This window comes from Monodon monoceros, unplaced genomic scaffold (genome assembly GCF_005190385.1).
Source record: "Monodon monoceros isolate NGI ecotype Baffin Bay Population unplaced genomic scaffold, NGI_Narwhal_1 Super_Scaffold_6, whole genome shotgun sequence".
Lineage (NCBI taxonomy): Eukaryota > Metazoa > Chordata > Mammalia > Artiodactyla > Monodontidae > Monodon > Monodon monoceros.
Genome location: NW_021703783.1, coordinates 96,032,016 through 96,047,547, shown reverse-complemented (window position 1 = coordinate 96,047,547; position 15,532 = coordinate 96,032,016). Strand labels below are relative to the sequence as shown.

Below are 15,532 nucleotides of genomic sequence, written 5' to 3'. Positions count from 1 at the left end.
GCCCCTGCCCTTCCCACCTCCAGCCCCAAGGCTCGTTCAGGTGCGGGCCTGGGGTTGAATCCCAGCTCTGGGCTTCCCTGCTGCCCGCCTCTGGAGGCCGGACCGTGAGTGCCTCAGCTTCCCCCTCCATACAATGGGACTCAATCACAGCCCCTGTGGGGTTACGTGTGCCATGGCATCAGCAGCAGTGACTGTGGGTGGGGGGCAGGATATGTGCCCCCGGAAGCATCCACCACGGCTCCACCATCTGCCCCGGGGTTTCTCCATCTCCTTCTAACCACACCATGAGGTGGGGACTGCGAGGCTCAGAGAAGCCAGCGGACGGCCCAGAGTCACATAGCTCGATGCCTGGCAGGGCCAGAAGGGAGCCCGGGGCCCACAGTCCTCCCGCCCCCCACAGCTGCTCAACCTGGGATTGGTGGACAGGCAAGGCCCCGCTCCTTCCCGTTTCTCTGCAGCCTTCTTTCCAAAGTCCAAGTTGGGTCAATAACAAAGCCCTGCTGTGAGCCGTGGGAGAGAGAGGAGGAGGGGTGGGGAGAGGAGAGGCCCTCATGTGACTTATCCCCCCAAACAGAAGTGAAACTCCGGCCCGGGGCCTCCCACACCGAGGCCCAGCCGGGGGCACTGGGAGCGGCCCCCTGGAAACGGCAGGCGCCCCGGGGCACTGCTGGGTGAGGGCCGAGCAGCAGCTGACCCATCACCTCCTCTCTCCGGGCCTGTCGCTCTGCCCCATGTAGGGAGACGGGAGGGCAGCGACAGTCTCAGCACCTGTTACCTGAGCAGGGGGTGAGGGGAGATGCCCAGGACCCTTAGTGGGGATCCACGGCATGCAGGACGGTGCCGAGGCCTGCTGCCACCAGGGCTGGCCGGGGGCCCTGTGGTCAGGCTTGGGGAGGAAGGGCTGATGGTGAGGCCTCTGGGGGGACCCGCCTGTAGCAGCCCTGGCTCGGCTGGGGCCGGTGTGGCGCTGCGAGCAGGTGGGACCCCAGCGGGGCGGGTCCCTGGCCCCGTCGCCGGTCTCAGTGCTGCCCACCTGCCCACACAGGAAGGTCCGGCAGACAGTGCGTGGGGGACCCCAAAGCCTGGCCTCTGGGGGGACAGACAACACACCTCCAGGAACCCTCAGAGAGGCGGAGAGGCCTAGAGGTGGAGCTCTGCCCTTTCTCAGGCCCTACCCTGCTCTGGAGCTGCCTCTGGAGCCTCAGAAGTCAGAGAGGGGGGCAGGCCTCCGCCAGGTGCCCTCCTCACCCTCTTACTTGGTGTCCCCAGAAGGGCGACCCGGACCCCGAGAGGGGCTGGCACTTCCTCGAGCCCCTCCCCCTGGTGTCGAGGCCTGGCTCTTTCTCAGGAGCTGGCCTGTGGGCGCGGGTGGGCGAGGGTGGGCGGAGGCGCTGGGCTCCACCGGTGTGCCTGCCTGGGCTCCCACCCCGGACAGCCCAGGCTCTAGTCCCCCCTCTGCCCTGTCCATCCAAGGGTGATCAACCCTTGGGTCGATAACAAAGCCCTGCTGTGAGCCACCGGAGAGAGAGGAGGTGGGGTGGGCAGAGGAGAGGCCCTCATGTGACTTATCCCCCCAGACAGAAGTGCAACTCGGGCCCGGGGCCTCCAACATCATCATTATCCCAGGGGCCCACGGCCAGCCCTGAGAGATGAAGCCCTGCTTCGCTCTGCTCCGGTCGCCCTGGGGGAAGCATCCATGGGCCTCCTCTTCACGCCCAGGCGAAGGCACAGGGGAGGCAGGCGACTCGGAACCCAATCCGAAGCCCTGCCTGGCCTCAAGGTGACCCTCTGGCAGATGTGGGTACCTGAGGGCACCACTCTCAGGCCTGCGGGCCGTTCCCATGCTCACCCTGCTTTCAGTGCCCTGGCCCTGGCTTACATGCCCCCCAATTCCCACCCCTGCTCCTCCCTGGACTCCAGGCAAGAACTCAGAGCTTTTCTCCAGAGCCCCACCTGCCCAGCGAGGCAGACGCCTGACTGCGCTGACCCCCCCATCCCGACAGGCTGCAGGGGGACAGCTGGGTGCCCACGCCGCCCCCATGGCTGCCTGGCCACCATGGGGCCACCCGTCCAGCTGGAGGGCAGGTTCTGGATGCTGGGCTGGGGGCCGGGAGGTGGAGAGCGGATGGCCCTGAGCCCCGACTGCTGGGAGAAGTGAGGGCCCAGGGCGCAGGGCGGGGAGGGCCCAGCATACGAGTGTCCTCTGGCTGCTGTAACCAAAGCCCACACACAGCGGCTGCAAGGCAGCCAAAAGTTGGCTTTTTACAGCTCTGAAGCCGGAAGCTGTGTCAGTGTCACAGGGCTAGAATCAAGGTGCGGCTCCTTCAAGGCTCCGGGGGAGAGTCTGTTTCCTGGCCTTTTCCAGCTTGGTCAGGACTCCTCCCTCCATCCTTACAGCCGGCAGTGAGGTGTCCTCAACCTCTCGGTTCCCATCCTCACGTCTCCTTCTTGAACTCTGACCCCTGGGCCTCCCTCCCATTAGCACCCTTGTGGTGACACTGGGCCCACCTGGACCATCTCCCCACCTGAGGATCATTTACTTAATTACATCTGAAAAGTCCCTCTTGCCGTGTAAGGGAACGTATTCACAGATCCCCAGACATCTTTGAGGGCCGTGACTCTGCTGACCACTCCCAGACCGCCTCAGAGCGGCAGGGGGTTCAGGACCCAGGCCCGACTCAGAGCAAGTTGTTCGTGAGGGTTGGCCAGGAAGCCAAGCACCGGCCCCCCCACTGGCCTCCACCCCCCAACTCCCAACCAACCAGTCACCCTGAGGGCTTCAGCCAACCTCCTCCGGCCCCTGAGACCCCATGAGGCGGTGGCAGAAGCTCTGGACTTAGACCTGGGCAGTGCCCACACCTCTGGACCTCAGTATCCCCATCTGCAAGATGGGGGTAGCAAGTCCCACCTTGAAGGCCGTTGCAGGGATGAAAGCAGCTCCTCCACGCCTGGGGTTGGGACAGGGCCCGGCAAAGGTCAGGGTCGGTGGGCACCGCCGTCCAGGAGATAGAGCAATCACAGGCCCGGAGGAGATCTAGGTGCAGGACGCCCTGTGGGCTTTGGGCAGCAGTGGCCCCGTCCAGGACCAGGGACGAGCAGACGAGGAGGGAGGGCTGCACCTCGGGCTCTCACCACCAACCCCCGCCTCGCCCGGCCTCAGCAGACACCAACTCACACGTGTCCCTGGGCAGCGACTTCAAGTCAGGCCAGGGTTCAGGCTCAACGTGAACAGGGGCTCTTGGTCAAGTCCCTCTCCTTCTCTGGCCTCAGTTTCTCTATCTGGATGCTAAGGACCATCAGCCCAGCCTCGGAGGTGGTCCCGTGGGAACGAGAGGGCGCGCGCTCCACCTGCGCGGGGCCTCTGCTCTCACAGCCAGAAGGCGGGTGGGCGCCAGGCTCACCAAGCCTCAGGCATTCGGGCAGATCCAGGCCTGGCAAGGAGTAGGGCTCCATAATGGTCTACACCCTCTGGCCCAAATGCAGGTACAGGGGACTCCTGCCCGGCCCCCAGCGGGCCCCTCAGCTCAAGAACATGACCTTCGTGCAACTGGAGGCCTTGCACACGCGTGGGGTGCACACCCGGCGAGGAGCTAACTGGGGCCAACACAGGGACAGACAGGGACACAACATGCCATGCCTGGGCCATTCGGGAGGGAGGGGATCAGGGGCTCCAGGTGGGAGTGACAGGTGAGCCTTCTAAGCCAGCCCTGTGTCCTCCCCTCTGCTGTGCCGGCACTGCGCCGGGCACAGGGGACAAACCCGCCCCGTAAAGCAGCAGCAGGGGCTTAGGAAACAGCTTCTGACGGTTCTGTTCTAGTTTCCGGTTTGTGAGCGTGGCCCAGCCAGCTGGCAGCCCGGCACCCAGCACTCAGACCTGCCCTGCCCACGTGCAGAAGGGAGCCCGCGCTCCCCCGGTTCATCCTCCTCTCAGTGCTCAACACCACCCGCTCGGACCAGTGCTGGAGAGTGAATGAATGAACGAATGAACGAGTGGCTAGGTGAGTGCACGGATTCCACTATCACAGGAGCAAGCTATGTATTTTGCCCCATGTCCAGATGAGGAAACAGATGCATAAGGAATTTAGGGGATGGACCCAGGGTCCACTGTAGTGGGTTGAATAGTGTCCCCTAGAAATTCATGTCCACCTGCTACCCCAGAGCTTATGTGGAAACAGGGTCTTTGCAGATGTAATTAGTTAAGAACCTTGAGACCAAGTCATCCTGGATTTGGGGTGGGCCCTACATTAGGTGGCCCAATGACTTTCTAAGAGAAAGGAGAGGGAGGTTTGGACACAGAGAAGGTGGCCAGATGAAGAGCGAATCGGAGAACGGGGTGATGCAGCCACAGGCCAAGGAGCCACTGGGAGCTGGAAGAGGCAGGAAGGCGCCTTCCCTGGAACCTCCAGAGGGAGCGAGGCCCTGGCGACGCCCTGATGTGGGGCTTCCGGCCTCCAGCGCTGTGGGAGGACGAACCTCTGTGGTTTGAAGCCACAAGTTTGCCGCAATTTGTTACGGTTGCCCTGGGAAACTAACGTGGTCACGTGGAAAAAGGGGGTTCATCTTGGACTCAAAATAAGGAGTCTACAACCTAGCAAGGCAGGACCTGTACTGTCCCTCCCCCCAAGGCTGTGTCCTGGGGGGCCCTGGCAGGGAGTACTGCGAGGATCGGGGCTGGGCAGCTAGGCAGCGACCAGAAGAGGCCCCGACCTCCCCATGGTACCTGAGGAACGCTGGCAGGGAAGGCACTGCCCCTCCCTGGCTCAGGGCCCCCTCTGCCCAGGGAGAGCAGTGGCTCCGCTCTGCGGCGTCCACACGGGCAGGCTTCCTGGTCCTCTCTGCGTCCCCCTCTGCACCTCTATATGGGGCGTGGTAGTCATAACTCCCTCCCTGGGCTACGAAGGGCACCAAGGGCCATGAAGGGGCCCGGCATACAGGAGTGCAGCATGGCAAGCGGGGCTGACGTGGGTCCAAGGGCTGGGCGGCTCGGAGCCTTAGAGACGCCGGTTGTGGGCCGGGCCGCTGCCCTGCAGTCTGCCCGGCCAAGGCACAGGATGGCACTGAAGTTTGAAAGTTCCTTTAAGTGAGAAGCAGTGGGGGGGACCCAGGTGGCCTCTCCCTACAGGCACCTCCCTGAGCTCCAGAAGACTCCGAGCCTACCCCAGGGTGCCCCCACCTCTGCCTGGAGAACCCCTCAGCAGGAGAAAGCTGCTGGTGGTGAAAGCTCAGGGACCAGCAGACGCCTGAGGGGCCCCCCCAAACCCTGTCCCTACAGGCCCTCCCTGACACGAGTTTGTCCCCAGCACGAGTTTGAGCTTGACCGCCAGGCACGTACTGAGGACTTCAGTACAGATCTTCACATTTAACCCCCACAATGGCCCATTTTACAGAAAAGGAAATTAAGGACCAGGGAGGCTAAACAGCTTGCTCAAGGCCACGCAGCAGGGAAGAGGCAGAGCTGGGATTTGAACTAAGTCTGTTTGGCTCCTTGCGCTAAACCACGGCAGAGAAATGAGGAGGGAGACAGCTTCTCTCCGCAATTCTGCGAGAGGAGGAAACGCCTCCGAAGGCAGCGTGCAGTCACTGGGCTGGTGATATTACCCAGCGAGAGTCCTTCCTTCTCTGTCCCCACACCGGTCCTGTAAGAAGGAATGTGCACGCCCGCTGACCGACAGGGAAACTGAGGCAGGCTCGTCCCAGCACTCAAGCAATTCGCAACTTGGCAGGGGGCAGAAGACAAGCACGCGACTGGACGACGGCGTCCTGCCTAGTGCACAGAGGAGGGTCTCAGGCTGGCAGCCCTGTGCCCACCATGACGCTCATGAAACGACTGATGGACAGAATAAATGAGTGTCCACACTGACAGCTGGTTTTCCGATGGCCAAGACCACAGACGGTGGAGCATCTGGCAGGGTACTGCCGGGTGTGTGCGGTGACGGGGGCAGCATCCACAGCCCCCTGGATAGCCTGCCCTACTCTCTTCTCCTGCCCTCCCATTTTCCTTTTGGTGGAAATATCTATTGTTGAAAAGGGCTCATGAGCAAACACGGTGGGGAATCCCACTAAATAAATCGTCTCTTTTCCGGAGATCCCAGCCTTGCTCTTCAAACCAAGTGGGAGGGCCTGGTGGGACTTCCCACGCCCCTGCTTGTCTGGGAAGGGCCCGCGGGGGGAAGGTCGTCTAAAGAATGCCGGGCAGCTGCTGCACCCCTGCTGACAGCTGGGAGGGCAGGGGGCCGCTCAAGGGAAAGCCACCCGCCACTGCCGACCAAAGGGACCTAAACGCAGAACAGGAAGCGCAGCGGCAACCCACCGACTGCGCCCGCGAGGCTTATCTGCGAAATGGGATAAATACTTCCTGCTCTATTTACCTCCCAGGTTGCCATGAGCACTGGAGCGAAGACGTGGGAAGACCCCGGGGGGAGGGCGGGGGAGGCTGGCTCGCAGGACCCAGGCCCACCCCACCACCCACCAGCTGGGCGCGTTGGGACCAGCCCCGGGTCCGCGGTCTCGTCCCTCCGTTCTAGAAACACGTTGCACTAAACTTCCCTTCCCGTCCGCACAACTCCGGCGGAGCAGTTCTCTACTAACTGTAAAGTGACGCGCTGCCCCCCAGCACAGTTCCTCGCTGGGGGCAGGCCCTAGCCCGCGGACCTGCTCCAGGGCTCCCCCTCCCCTGGCTCTGGCACCCGGGGCCAGCGGCCCGCGGGCCGGCCGGGAGGGCGCGGCCTTACCTGTTCCAGGTGGCGTTGGCGCAGGCCCGGCGCTGCTGCGTGCCCCGCTCGTCCGCGGCGGCGGCGGCCGGCTCTCTCTTGCCCAGGTCACTGAGGCTGGGCGAACTCATGAACTTCAACCTGCGGAGAGTCCTCATGGTGACCCCGGCGACAGGCTCCGCGCCCACGCGCGCCCGGCACCCCGCCCTGCGCCACGCCGCGCCGCGGGCCCCGGCCGTTGCGGCGCCCTCTACGAGGAGACTTGGGCAAAAGCAGGAAGCCGAGCGGCCCTCCAGGGTCCCGCCCCGGCCCCACGCCTCCGCCCCGAGCCCCGCGCCGGCCGCCCCGCCAGGTTAATCATTGCTCGGAGCGGCCGCAGCGTGGAGCTCCCAGAGCACAGCTGGTAGCGCGGACTCGGCGCTAAACGGGCCCGGGGGCGGGGTTCAGGGCCGGAGGCGGAGCATGGTACGCCCCGGGGGCGGAGCAGGAGAGGGGCGGAGCCGAGGCGGGGCCTCAAGAAAGAGGGCGTGCGCAGAGGCGGGACCAAGCTGGGCGGGGCCACGAGCTGGGGGCGGGGCCGGGGCCTCCGCGGCCTCGGCCGCCGCATCCCACTCGCCCCGCCCCTCCCCCAGGCAACCCGAGTCCGCCCTCCTGGGGTCGCACTCTGGCCCCATCTGTCCTTCCGAGGGCCACCTGTGCCCACAGGAAACCAACACGGACGACCGCACAATCCAACCCCAAGCACCCACCCAGCGCCGGCTCCTGCGGCCACACCCACACGGTGCTCAGCTTCGTGCCTGCTCCCAGACCCCTAGTGCAGTGGTTATCTTTCCCCTTCTTGCCATCCCTCCCCACAAAGGCTGTGCCCACACAGATCCCTCAGGACCCCGCCACGTGGACACAGACTCCTCCGTGGTTATCATGAAGACTGGGTCGAGGTCTTCAGCCCATTTTCCAGTTGAGGAAACTGAAGCTCAGAGGGTGAAAGAACTTGCCCAACGTCATGCAATCCACAAATGGCAAGGCTGGACCTAACTCAGGCCTCCTGAGCGCACGGCAGGACACCCCTCCGGCTCCGGGGTCCCTGTGGGGCTCCCTGCCCCCTCCATCAGACAGAGCAAGGCAGTGTTGCCGCCCTCCCCTACATCCTTCATTTCTTTCCTGAAGCAATGCCTGTGTCACCAGAGCACGGGCCTCATGTCTTCCTATAAATGCTTCCTGCGTGAATCAGAGGCGGAGAGGAGGGGCCCATCCTAGAACCTCAGTATGGGAAGTGTGCTCTGAGGCCCCCCAACCATGCTGTACAGAAGAGGGAACGGAGGCCCAGAGGCCACTGATTTCCCGGGGTCCTCTATGCCAGGGTGTGTGCATGAGATGCTCCTCCCCAAGGGCAGAATCAAAGCACCTGCCCCCCGGGCCTTGTGGGGCTTGCTAATTCAGTCTGACACAGCATAGGTCGACGTTATCGTCCCCACTCGGAGACAGAGATCTGCTCCTCGGTGTGGAGGAGGTGGTGCAGGGGGCCTGGCTCAGCCCCCCAGGCCGGGGCTCTTTCTGCTGAATGCCCCAGGCAGGGTGGGTTGCCAAGGCCAGGCCGAGCAGCTAATGAGCCTCTTTTGTGGCTCCAGGAACCAGGAGAACCTCATATAAGGTGTATGAGACCCTGGTGAGGAGACGTCCAGTGAAATCAACCAGCATTTTCCGAGCACCTACTGCGTGCCAGACATTACCCTCATCCTAGGGGGGCAGAGTCATGCCTGGCAAACCCCAACCCTGAGCTCCAAATCGAGGGAACAGAGACCTTTGACACCCCCAGAACCCATAATCCCCAAGGCCGAGACCTGCGTGACCCGGTGTGAGTGACAGACCAGGAAGGACCGAACTCTCAGTGAAGCCCCTGGTGGTTTCTCGCCCTTTTAGAAACTTCTGTGGACCCCGTCTACTCCTTCCACTTCCACTGTCACCTTCCCAGGCCAGGACAACAGACACTCCCTGACCTCTCTCCCCGGGGCCACACAGGTCACCGGACAAGCCCATCCTCTGGGTGGTGGCTGGAGTGGTCTTTGGCACACTCACACGCCCCTGTGCTTAGAGCTCCTGTGTGTTCCCACTGCCCCGAGAATCAGGTCCAGAGCCTGGAGTCCAGAGCCAGAGCTTGGAGGGCCTTCCCTGCCTCTCCTGGCTCCCCCTTCTGACTGCCTTCACCCTGGGTTAGGCTCAGGGGTTGCCCTCTGGTCATCTGGTGAGTTTTCCATGCGATGCCATAAGCCAGGAGGGCTGGGACTGTACTAACTGGTTCACCACTACATCCCTGAGCCCAGCATGCAGTAGACACGCAGTAAATATTTGGTTAAATGGATGGATAAGCATGTGTCTCACAGGCAGGAAGGGATTCAATGCTTTGTCAAAGGTGCCACACTGGACAGAGATAGAACCACTGTTACTGCCGCTGGTGTAAATGCAGCAGAGAACCCCCGGGATTGGCTCAGACCCCGGGTGGACGGGATAAAGGATGGTTTCCCGAACTGGAGGCAGGCTCTCGGGGGAGGGGCTGGCTTCGTTTGCTTGGCACCCTCGGGTGCGAAACACTCAACCACCGGGAGGGCCTGGCTGGCCAGAGCGGCCAGCTGAGTGCGGAGGGAGGCTGGACTGCTCTGGATGGGGAATCAAGGGAAAAATGGAGGTGCGTAGTAAGGGCAGCCCACGGTGGGAGGGCAGGAGAAGACAAGAAGAGGAGGGGCTGGGAGAAGAGGCCAGCAAGAAATGCCAGAGGTGGGGATGGCTGAGGGATTTAAAAGCCATGCACACTCAGTGTTAAGGAATTAGCTTTAGCTGCCCCCTGAAGCCAGCCGCAGACTTCTGTAAGGTCCGTCTACACCCAACAGCCCAGTGCTGGGGGTGTAGTGGAGACCCAGGCAAAAGTGCCGCTGCCCTGTGTTTGGGCTGGCGACAGGCAGGGAGGGGCACGGGGCGGGGAGGGGGGCTGGACAGCCAGGGGAGCAGCCAGCCCCCAGGGCCAGAATCTGAGGCCAAGGCCAGAAGGAGACAAACCCTCCCACCCCTCAAAGCAGGGGGCAACTGGATGGCCGATGGCCAAGTCCAGCCCTTAAACGTGTTCCACACAGTCGGCAGTGCGGGGAAAGAAAACAAAAAACCCCAACTGCATGCAGCCAAGGTTTTACAATGGAGAGGCTGACATAGAAACCCTGATTTCTGGCTTCCTGGGAAGCATCAGATGACCGGGCCTCCGGGGCCTGAGGCCCCACGTGACAGCTCTGGCTGAGCTGCTGCCCCGCAGGCAGGCACCGGCCCTCCACTCACTTACAGAGCCTTCCAGTCCAGATAAGGGGTTGGGGATTGAGCAACCGTATGGGGGGAGGGGGGATGCTGTGCTGGGCCCATGTGTGTCTGGCACTCAGGGATGGGAAATGCCCTCCATTCAAGGGAATGGGAGACGGGGGTACCCATCATGCACCCCCAAAGCTGCCAGAGTAACCCTGCTCCAAGAACCGTGCCAGGCCTGACGGCATCAACCATGTCCTCTCCTTCAGGATCCAAACTTCATTCCAACCCCTCCCCGACCAGTGGGGTGTCAGGAGCTGGTACAGGACCCTGGTCACTAAGCGGGACCGCCCCCCGCAGGGCTCTTCCTTCTGTTGGGAGAGGGAGCCCTCGGTTGGGGGGCCAGAACTGGGGTCCACTGGCCCTGCCACCAAGTCAAATGACCTCTAGGGCCTCGGTCTGCCCATCTGTAAGATGCATGGGGTTGAGAGTTGAGGGACAGGGGAAATGAGACCCCATAAAGCCTTTCAGAGACCACGTGCTCCCCGTAGATGTGGCAGGAGATGGTGACCTAGGTGTCTTTGGTCCCTGAGGTATGGCTGTGCTGGGGAGCTGGCCAGAGGTTTTGTCTTCATGGGCACCGTGCTAGGACTGGCAATGACCTTTAGGATGGGCTCAAGGCACTGGGACTTTGCATCAGGAAGTCCCCTGGGGCTGGTTCAAACCCCAGTCAGGATCTTTGGGAGTGGGACCTGGGATCGCTCAGGAGCATCTCGGGGACTCTTGCGTGATTCCCTGGGGTCTGCAAACCCCCGAGCCTGGCTCAGCCCCTCACGTCACGGATGGACAGCCTGACGCCTGGAGACAGGACTGCCGTAAGTCCGTGCAGCTCTGGAACCCAGGCCTTCAGACCTCTAGGCCACCGGGGTGAGGACACGAGCGGGGAAGAGACAGCCACCAGCTCTGTCACCCTCTTGTCCCTCTCTCGGGCGCTGACTTCAGCCGGCCGCGCCCTGCCCGCCCCAGGCCTGCCCACTCTGAGGGGCACGTGCGCCCCCTGGTGGCGAAGGCTGGTGCTCCCCACAGCTGCCTGGGAAAGTCCCTCCTGCTGGTTGGGGACCCCCAGGGCCTGGACACCCAGGCAGGGGCTTGGCAATGTGCCGGGCGCAGGGAGCCATGCGGGGAGTGCTCGGCCCATCCCTCCCTCCTCTGGGATGGACGGGGATGGGGACACACCTGCCCCACGATGGGCTGAGGTGGGACGAGACCATTCACGTAGTCGTGGGGTGCACACCAAGGGCTTGCTTACTGCCGGCTGTGACGGTCGCACTGCAGAAAGAAGATTCCTGAGTCAGGGCTAAGCCCAAGTCACCCTCGGTGACTCCAGCCTGGTCATCTCCGAACGCTTTGCAACGCGCCGGTTCTGTCCCAACGCTGGACGGCCGGTCCTCCTCCAAGGCTGGATGGGCATCGGCCCACCAGAAGCAACATGTGTGGCATTTCATGAATGGGGGGACTTACAGATGCTCCCCGTGCCAAGCCTGGGTTGGGGACACCAACACCAAAGGTGGGTGGGTCCTGCCCTCACGGTGCTCCGGAGGAAAAGTCCCTTCCAGTGGCTTCAGAGCCAGTGCCAACCGTTATCACCCCGATTTCACAGATGGGGACAGTGAAGCCGAGAGGGGTTAAGCTACCTGCTCGAGCTGTCAGCTAGAAAGCGTGGGAGCGGGGACACTGTGCTCCTGGGGGATGAAGCCCACCTCCCCAGTGCTTTAATAAACGCTGAGCACCTACTACATGCCTGGCACTGTTCTTGGTATCGGGAATACAGCAGGGGACAGGAAAGACAGGGTCTCTGCCGTCGTGGGGTGAGCTCGCCATCCCATCCTAGCTCTGTCATCCGACACCTCCTGACATGTTCATGGTCCCCTCAAGTCTTCTCTCTACCAGCTGAGCCCCGACTCCCACCCCACGGCCACCAGGACCCCTCCTGGAGCCCCTTCCCCACACCAGTGGTCTCCATCCTCTGCTCTCAGAACACTCCCCTTTCCTTTCACTCTGGATGCCACTCCTGGGGTGGGTCAGGGGGCTCGGATCAGCAGAGGTCCCTGTTCTTAGATCCCACAGGGCATCCACAGGAGACTCTTTCCAAGCCTCAATTTCCCATCTGTAAACGAGGTCTCAAGCAATCAGTCCTCAAGGCCCCTCCCGGGCGGGTGTTGTGTAACCCTGATTCTGGTCTATAAATAGGTGCGCCGTGGCGCAGTGAGGGGAGTAGAGCAGGAGCACAGCACAGCACGGATGCCAGGCTCCACGGCCCCCCGAACCGGGTCTGCTCCCTGCTCGGCCACCTCCCCTGCAAGCTCCTCAGCCCCCTGAGCCTTGGACTCCTCTGCAGAATGTCCCTCCCAGCGTGAGCGGCACCCACCCTTCAACTTCCATAGCAGTTCCACCAGGAGGGAGCTGCTCTCAACAACCCAGTTTACAGGTGAGCCAGGGGCGCCTCTGGAAAAAGCGATGGGTCCAAGGTCACGCGGCCTGGCCAGGGATTCAAACCAGCTGGCTTCGGCGTCTGGACGTTTGCTCAGTGACCTACTACACTAACGAGGATGTGCATGTCTGCCTGGGACCCAGCGCGGAGCAGGCCCCGAAAAAGCAGTAGCCACTACTTCCTTCCTTTCAGTGATGTCACGAGAAGAGGCAACACTGACGCAGGGGGGCCACCACCACCCAGGTGCCTCCTGTTCGGAAAAGGACCCCACCTGCCCCGTCCAGCTCTGCACGATCAACTTGAAGACAGGAGAAGCAATCTGCCCGCTGCGCTGAGTCCTGGGGTACCCAGACTGCTCACCCGTTGTTGTTGCTCCCAAAAGACACACTGGAGTCCTAACCCCTGGTGCCTGTGAACTCATTTGGGTGTAGGTCTTTGCAGCTGTGCTCAAGCTGAGATAAGATCATACCGGAGTTGGGTGGGCCCTGCAGCCAGTGACTGTTGTCCTTATGAGAAGGCCCCCTGAAGACACAGAGATCCAGGCACAGAGGGAAGACAGCGATGTGGTGGCAGCTACCAGCAGAGGCTGGAAGAGACGAGGAGCGATCCTTGACCTGCTGACACCTTGATTTCAGACTTCCAGCCTCCAGAACTGTGAGAAAATCAACTTCTGTTTTAAGCCACCCAGTTTGTGGCAACTGGTGAAAGCAGCCCTAAGACACCAGTATACTGCCTTTCCCCAGACAGGGCCTGCACTCCCCCAGACTCTGGCTTTGACCTCCATGTCCAGAAAACTCCCACATCCAAACGTGGAAAGGTCAGGCCCCAAAGCTCAGCAAACTGGAGGCACCCTCATCCCCCTACTCCCGATTTCTTTAACAGGAGCACACAAACTCCGGGAGACGGGTGGTGACAGGTTACTTCTGGCGAAGGCATCGTGGTGTGGCCCCTGAACGATAACAGAGCCGGGTCCGCATCTGCCTTTCCTGACCTGGATAAATGCAGCTGCCCTGCAAGGCGGCCCTGCCACCGTCCCCACTGTGCAGATAGGTGGACTGAGGGCACACAGGGCAGAGCTGGGCGGACTGGGCTTGATGTCCAGCTTTATATCCTCCCCAGGCACTTTCCTGGCCAGCAGCCTTTTCTTAGAAGAATCCTTGGAAAGAACAAGTACCGCTCAGGACATCAGAACTCACACTGATAATGAAAAGCCCCAGGAGAAGGAGCCTGAGATCGTGGACCAGGTTGGTGGCCGTGGGAGCTTTGGAAGCGCCTTTTCACGTATTCTTCCAAACAGCCCTGTGAGGCAGGAATGACTAGCTCCAGTGGGGGTGGTGGTGGTGGTGGCTATGTTCTTGACTTTGTAAACAAAGCCCAAAGAGCCCAGAGGGGAGGTGATGCGGGGTCAGCTGGGCTCTGCCAAGTCTAAGGCTTCGCTCCCAGGGGAGGGGCATCCCCCCAGGACGGCGCTCCTCTCCCCATCCTCCCGCTTCTCCAAGGACGAAGTTCACAGTCCACGAAGGGATGCATTTAATGCAGGAGAAACGGTTGTGGAGATTTGCTGTAAGGTTTTGGCGGGGGAGCGTCTCCTCCTAGGGGTGAGAGGTACCCCTTACTGAGGGCTCACCCCGGCCAGCCTGGCCCACGGTCCCCACGGTAACCCTGCCAGCTGGGTTGCCTCTTCCTCCACTGCAGATGGACGCTGAGGCCACAGATCCTGTGTCACCTACCAGGTCACACAGGCTGAGAGAGGCAGGGCCAGCATAGATGCAGGGGTCCCTATTCCAGTCCCCGGCTTCTTCCATGGTGGGCCGTGGACTGAACCCAGGCCTGCTCCTGGAGGAGACTGGGACCATCCCCGCCCGAAGCCTGGGCGGGTAGCACCCCCTTGCTGTCCCCCAGCCCCTGCAGGGCCAGCTAGCGTAGGCCCCGTCCCTGTCCCTGGAGCCTGCCCACCTCTGGGCCTCGAAGGCTCCAGACTTCACCACCTCCCCTGCCCCAGACACGGCCTCCTGGCCTCACAGCCTACGGGACTCCACCCTGCTGCTGGCACACTCACTCTGCCCCCCAGGTGTGACCTGTCCGTCTGCTCAGCGGCTTCAGCCGAGGCCCCTAGCCTGCAGGATGAACTCCACGTTTCCGGCAAGGTGTCCGAGACCTCCACAGTCTGGGCGCGGCACTCATCCTCCCATCTCTGCTGCGTCTCCCACGAAGCCCCTCTAGGCCCCGTCCTGCCACCCCCAGCCCCCGAGGAGACAAAGCAACCACTGTCCTACAGCCCTTCTGCCTGCTTCCCACCTCCGGGCCTTTACCCAGCCTCTGCCCTCTGCCTGGGTGCCCTTCCTCCCTTCCCTCCAACTAGTTTCTTTTTCAGGGATTATATTGATGGTAAAAGGCAGTAAAGAATTGTGATTCGGGGCATGGGCTCTGGAGCCAGATGGCCTGGGCTGGAACGTGGCTTCACTAGTTGACAGCTGACCACCTGGGGCTGAGTACTTCTGTTGAATTGTGCCTCAGTTTCCTCATCTGTAAGATGAGAGTCAGAATAACGCCTTCCTCCCTGGGAGATCTCAAGGCTGTAAATGTATTCAGAGACGTCCAATGCTCAGGATGGGCCTAGCACACAGTAGGTCCTCAGCAGCCTTAGCCATTACCACCAGCTGGCCTCCCGCTCTCCACTCCCAGTCCTCTGGCTTCCCCTGGGCCCTGGGTCCCCACCCCAGTGATGCAGACCTTTCTCCCCTCAACCCAGCTCAGCCGACAACCCCCGGGCCGTCCTCCCTGTCTTGCGTTAGGATCTCGGGACGGGCCTACCTTCTCCATCAGATGCTCTCGGAGGCCGAGGCTTCTGCAAGCTGAGGTGAGGGGCAAACGCCCAGCGGACACGGACAAAAACTTTCTTCTTGACCTAACTGTTACCAGTCTCCTTGGAGCCTCTGCTGGACGAGGCCTGACTGTGGGCTTCCCTCTCTGTCCTTGTAGGATCCACTGTGAGGGAGAATCCTGTCAGTTTAGTGAAAATCCTCCACCCGCCACTGTCAGACCCCCC

General features: G+C 61.9%; 1 protein-coding gene across 6 annotated transcripts in view; it reads right to left on the bottom strand.

Annotated features, from left to right (window-relative positions):
* PRR5 (proline rich 5) overlaps positions 1-15,532 on the bottom strand; it is a 50,741-nt gene that overhangs the window by 18,654 nt on the left and 16,555 nt on the right. The window contains exons 1-2 of one of the 6 annotated variants that reach the window (XM_029204723.1): positions 15,298-15,420; positions 6,732-6,851 (exon numbers count right to left, since the gene is read on the bottom strand). In XM_029204723.1, coding sequence (XP_029060556.1) covers positions 6,732-6,841 — 110 coding nt within the window. In that variant the 5' untranslated portion in view covers positions 6,842-6,851; positions 15,298-15,420. Of the gene's footprint in view, positions 1-6,731; positions 7,136-11,228; positions 11,248-12,843; positions 13,136-15,297; positions 15,421-15,532 lie in introns of those variants that run through there. The other 5 variants (XM_029204724.1, XM_029204725.1, XM_029204722.1 and 2 more) reach the window with 5 other exon arrangements.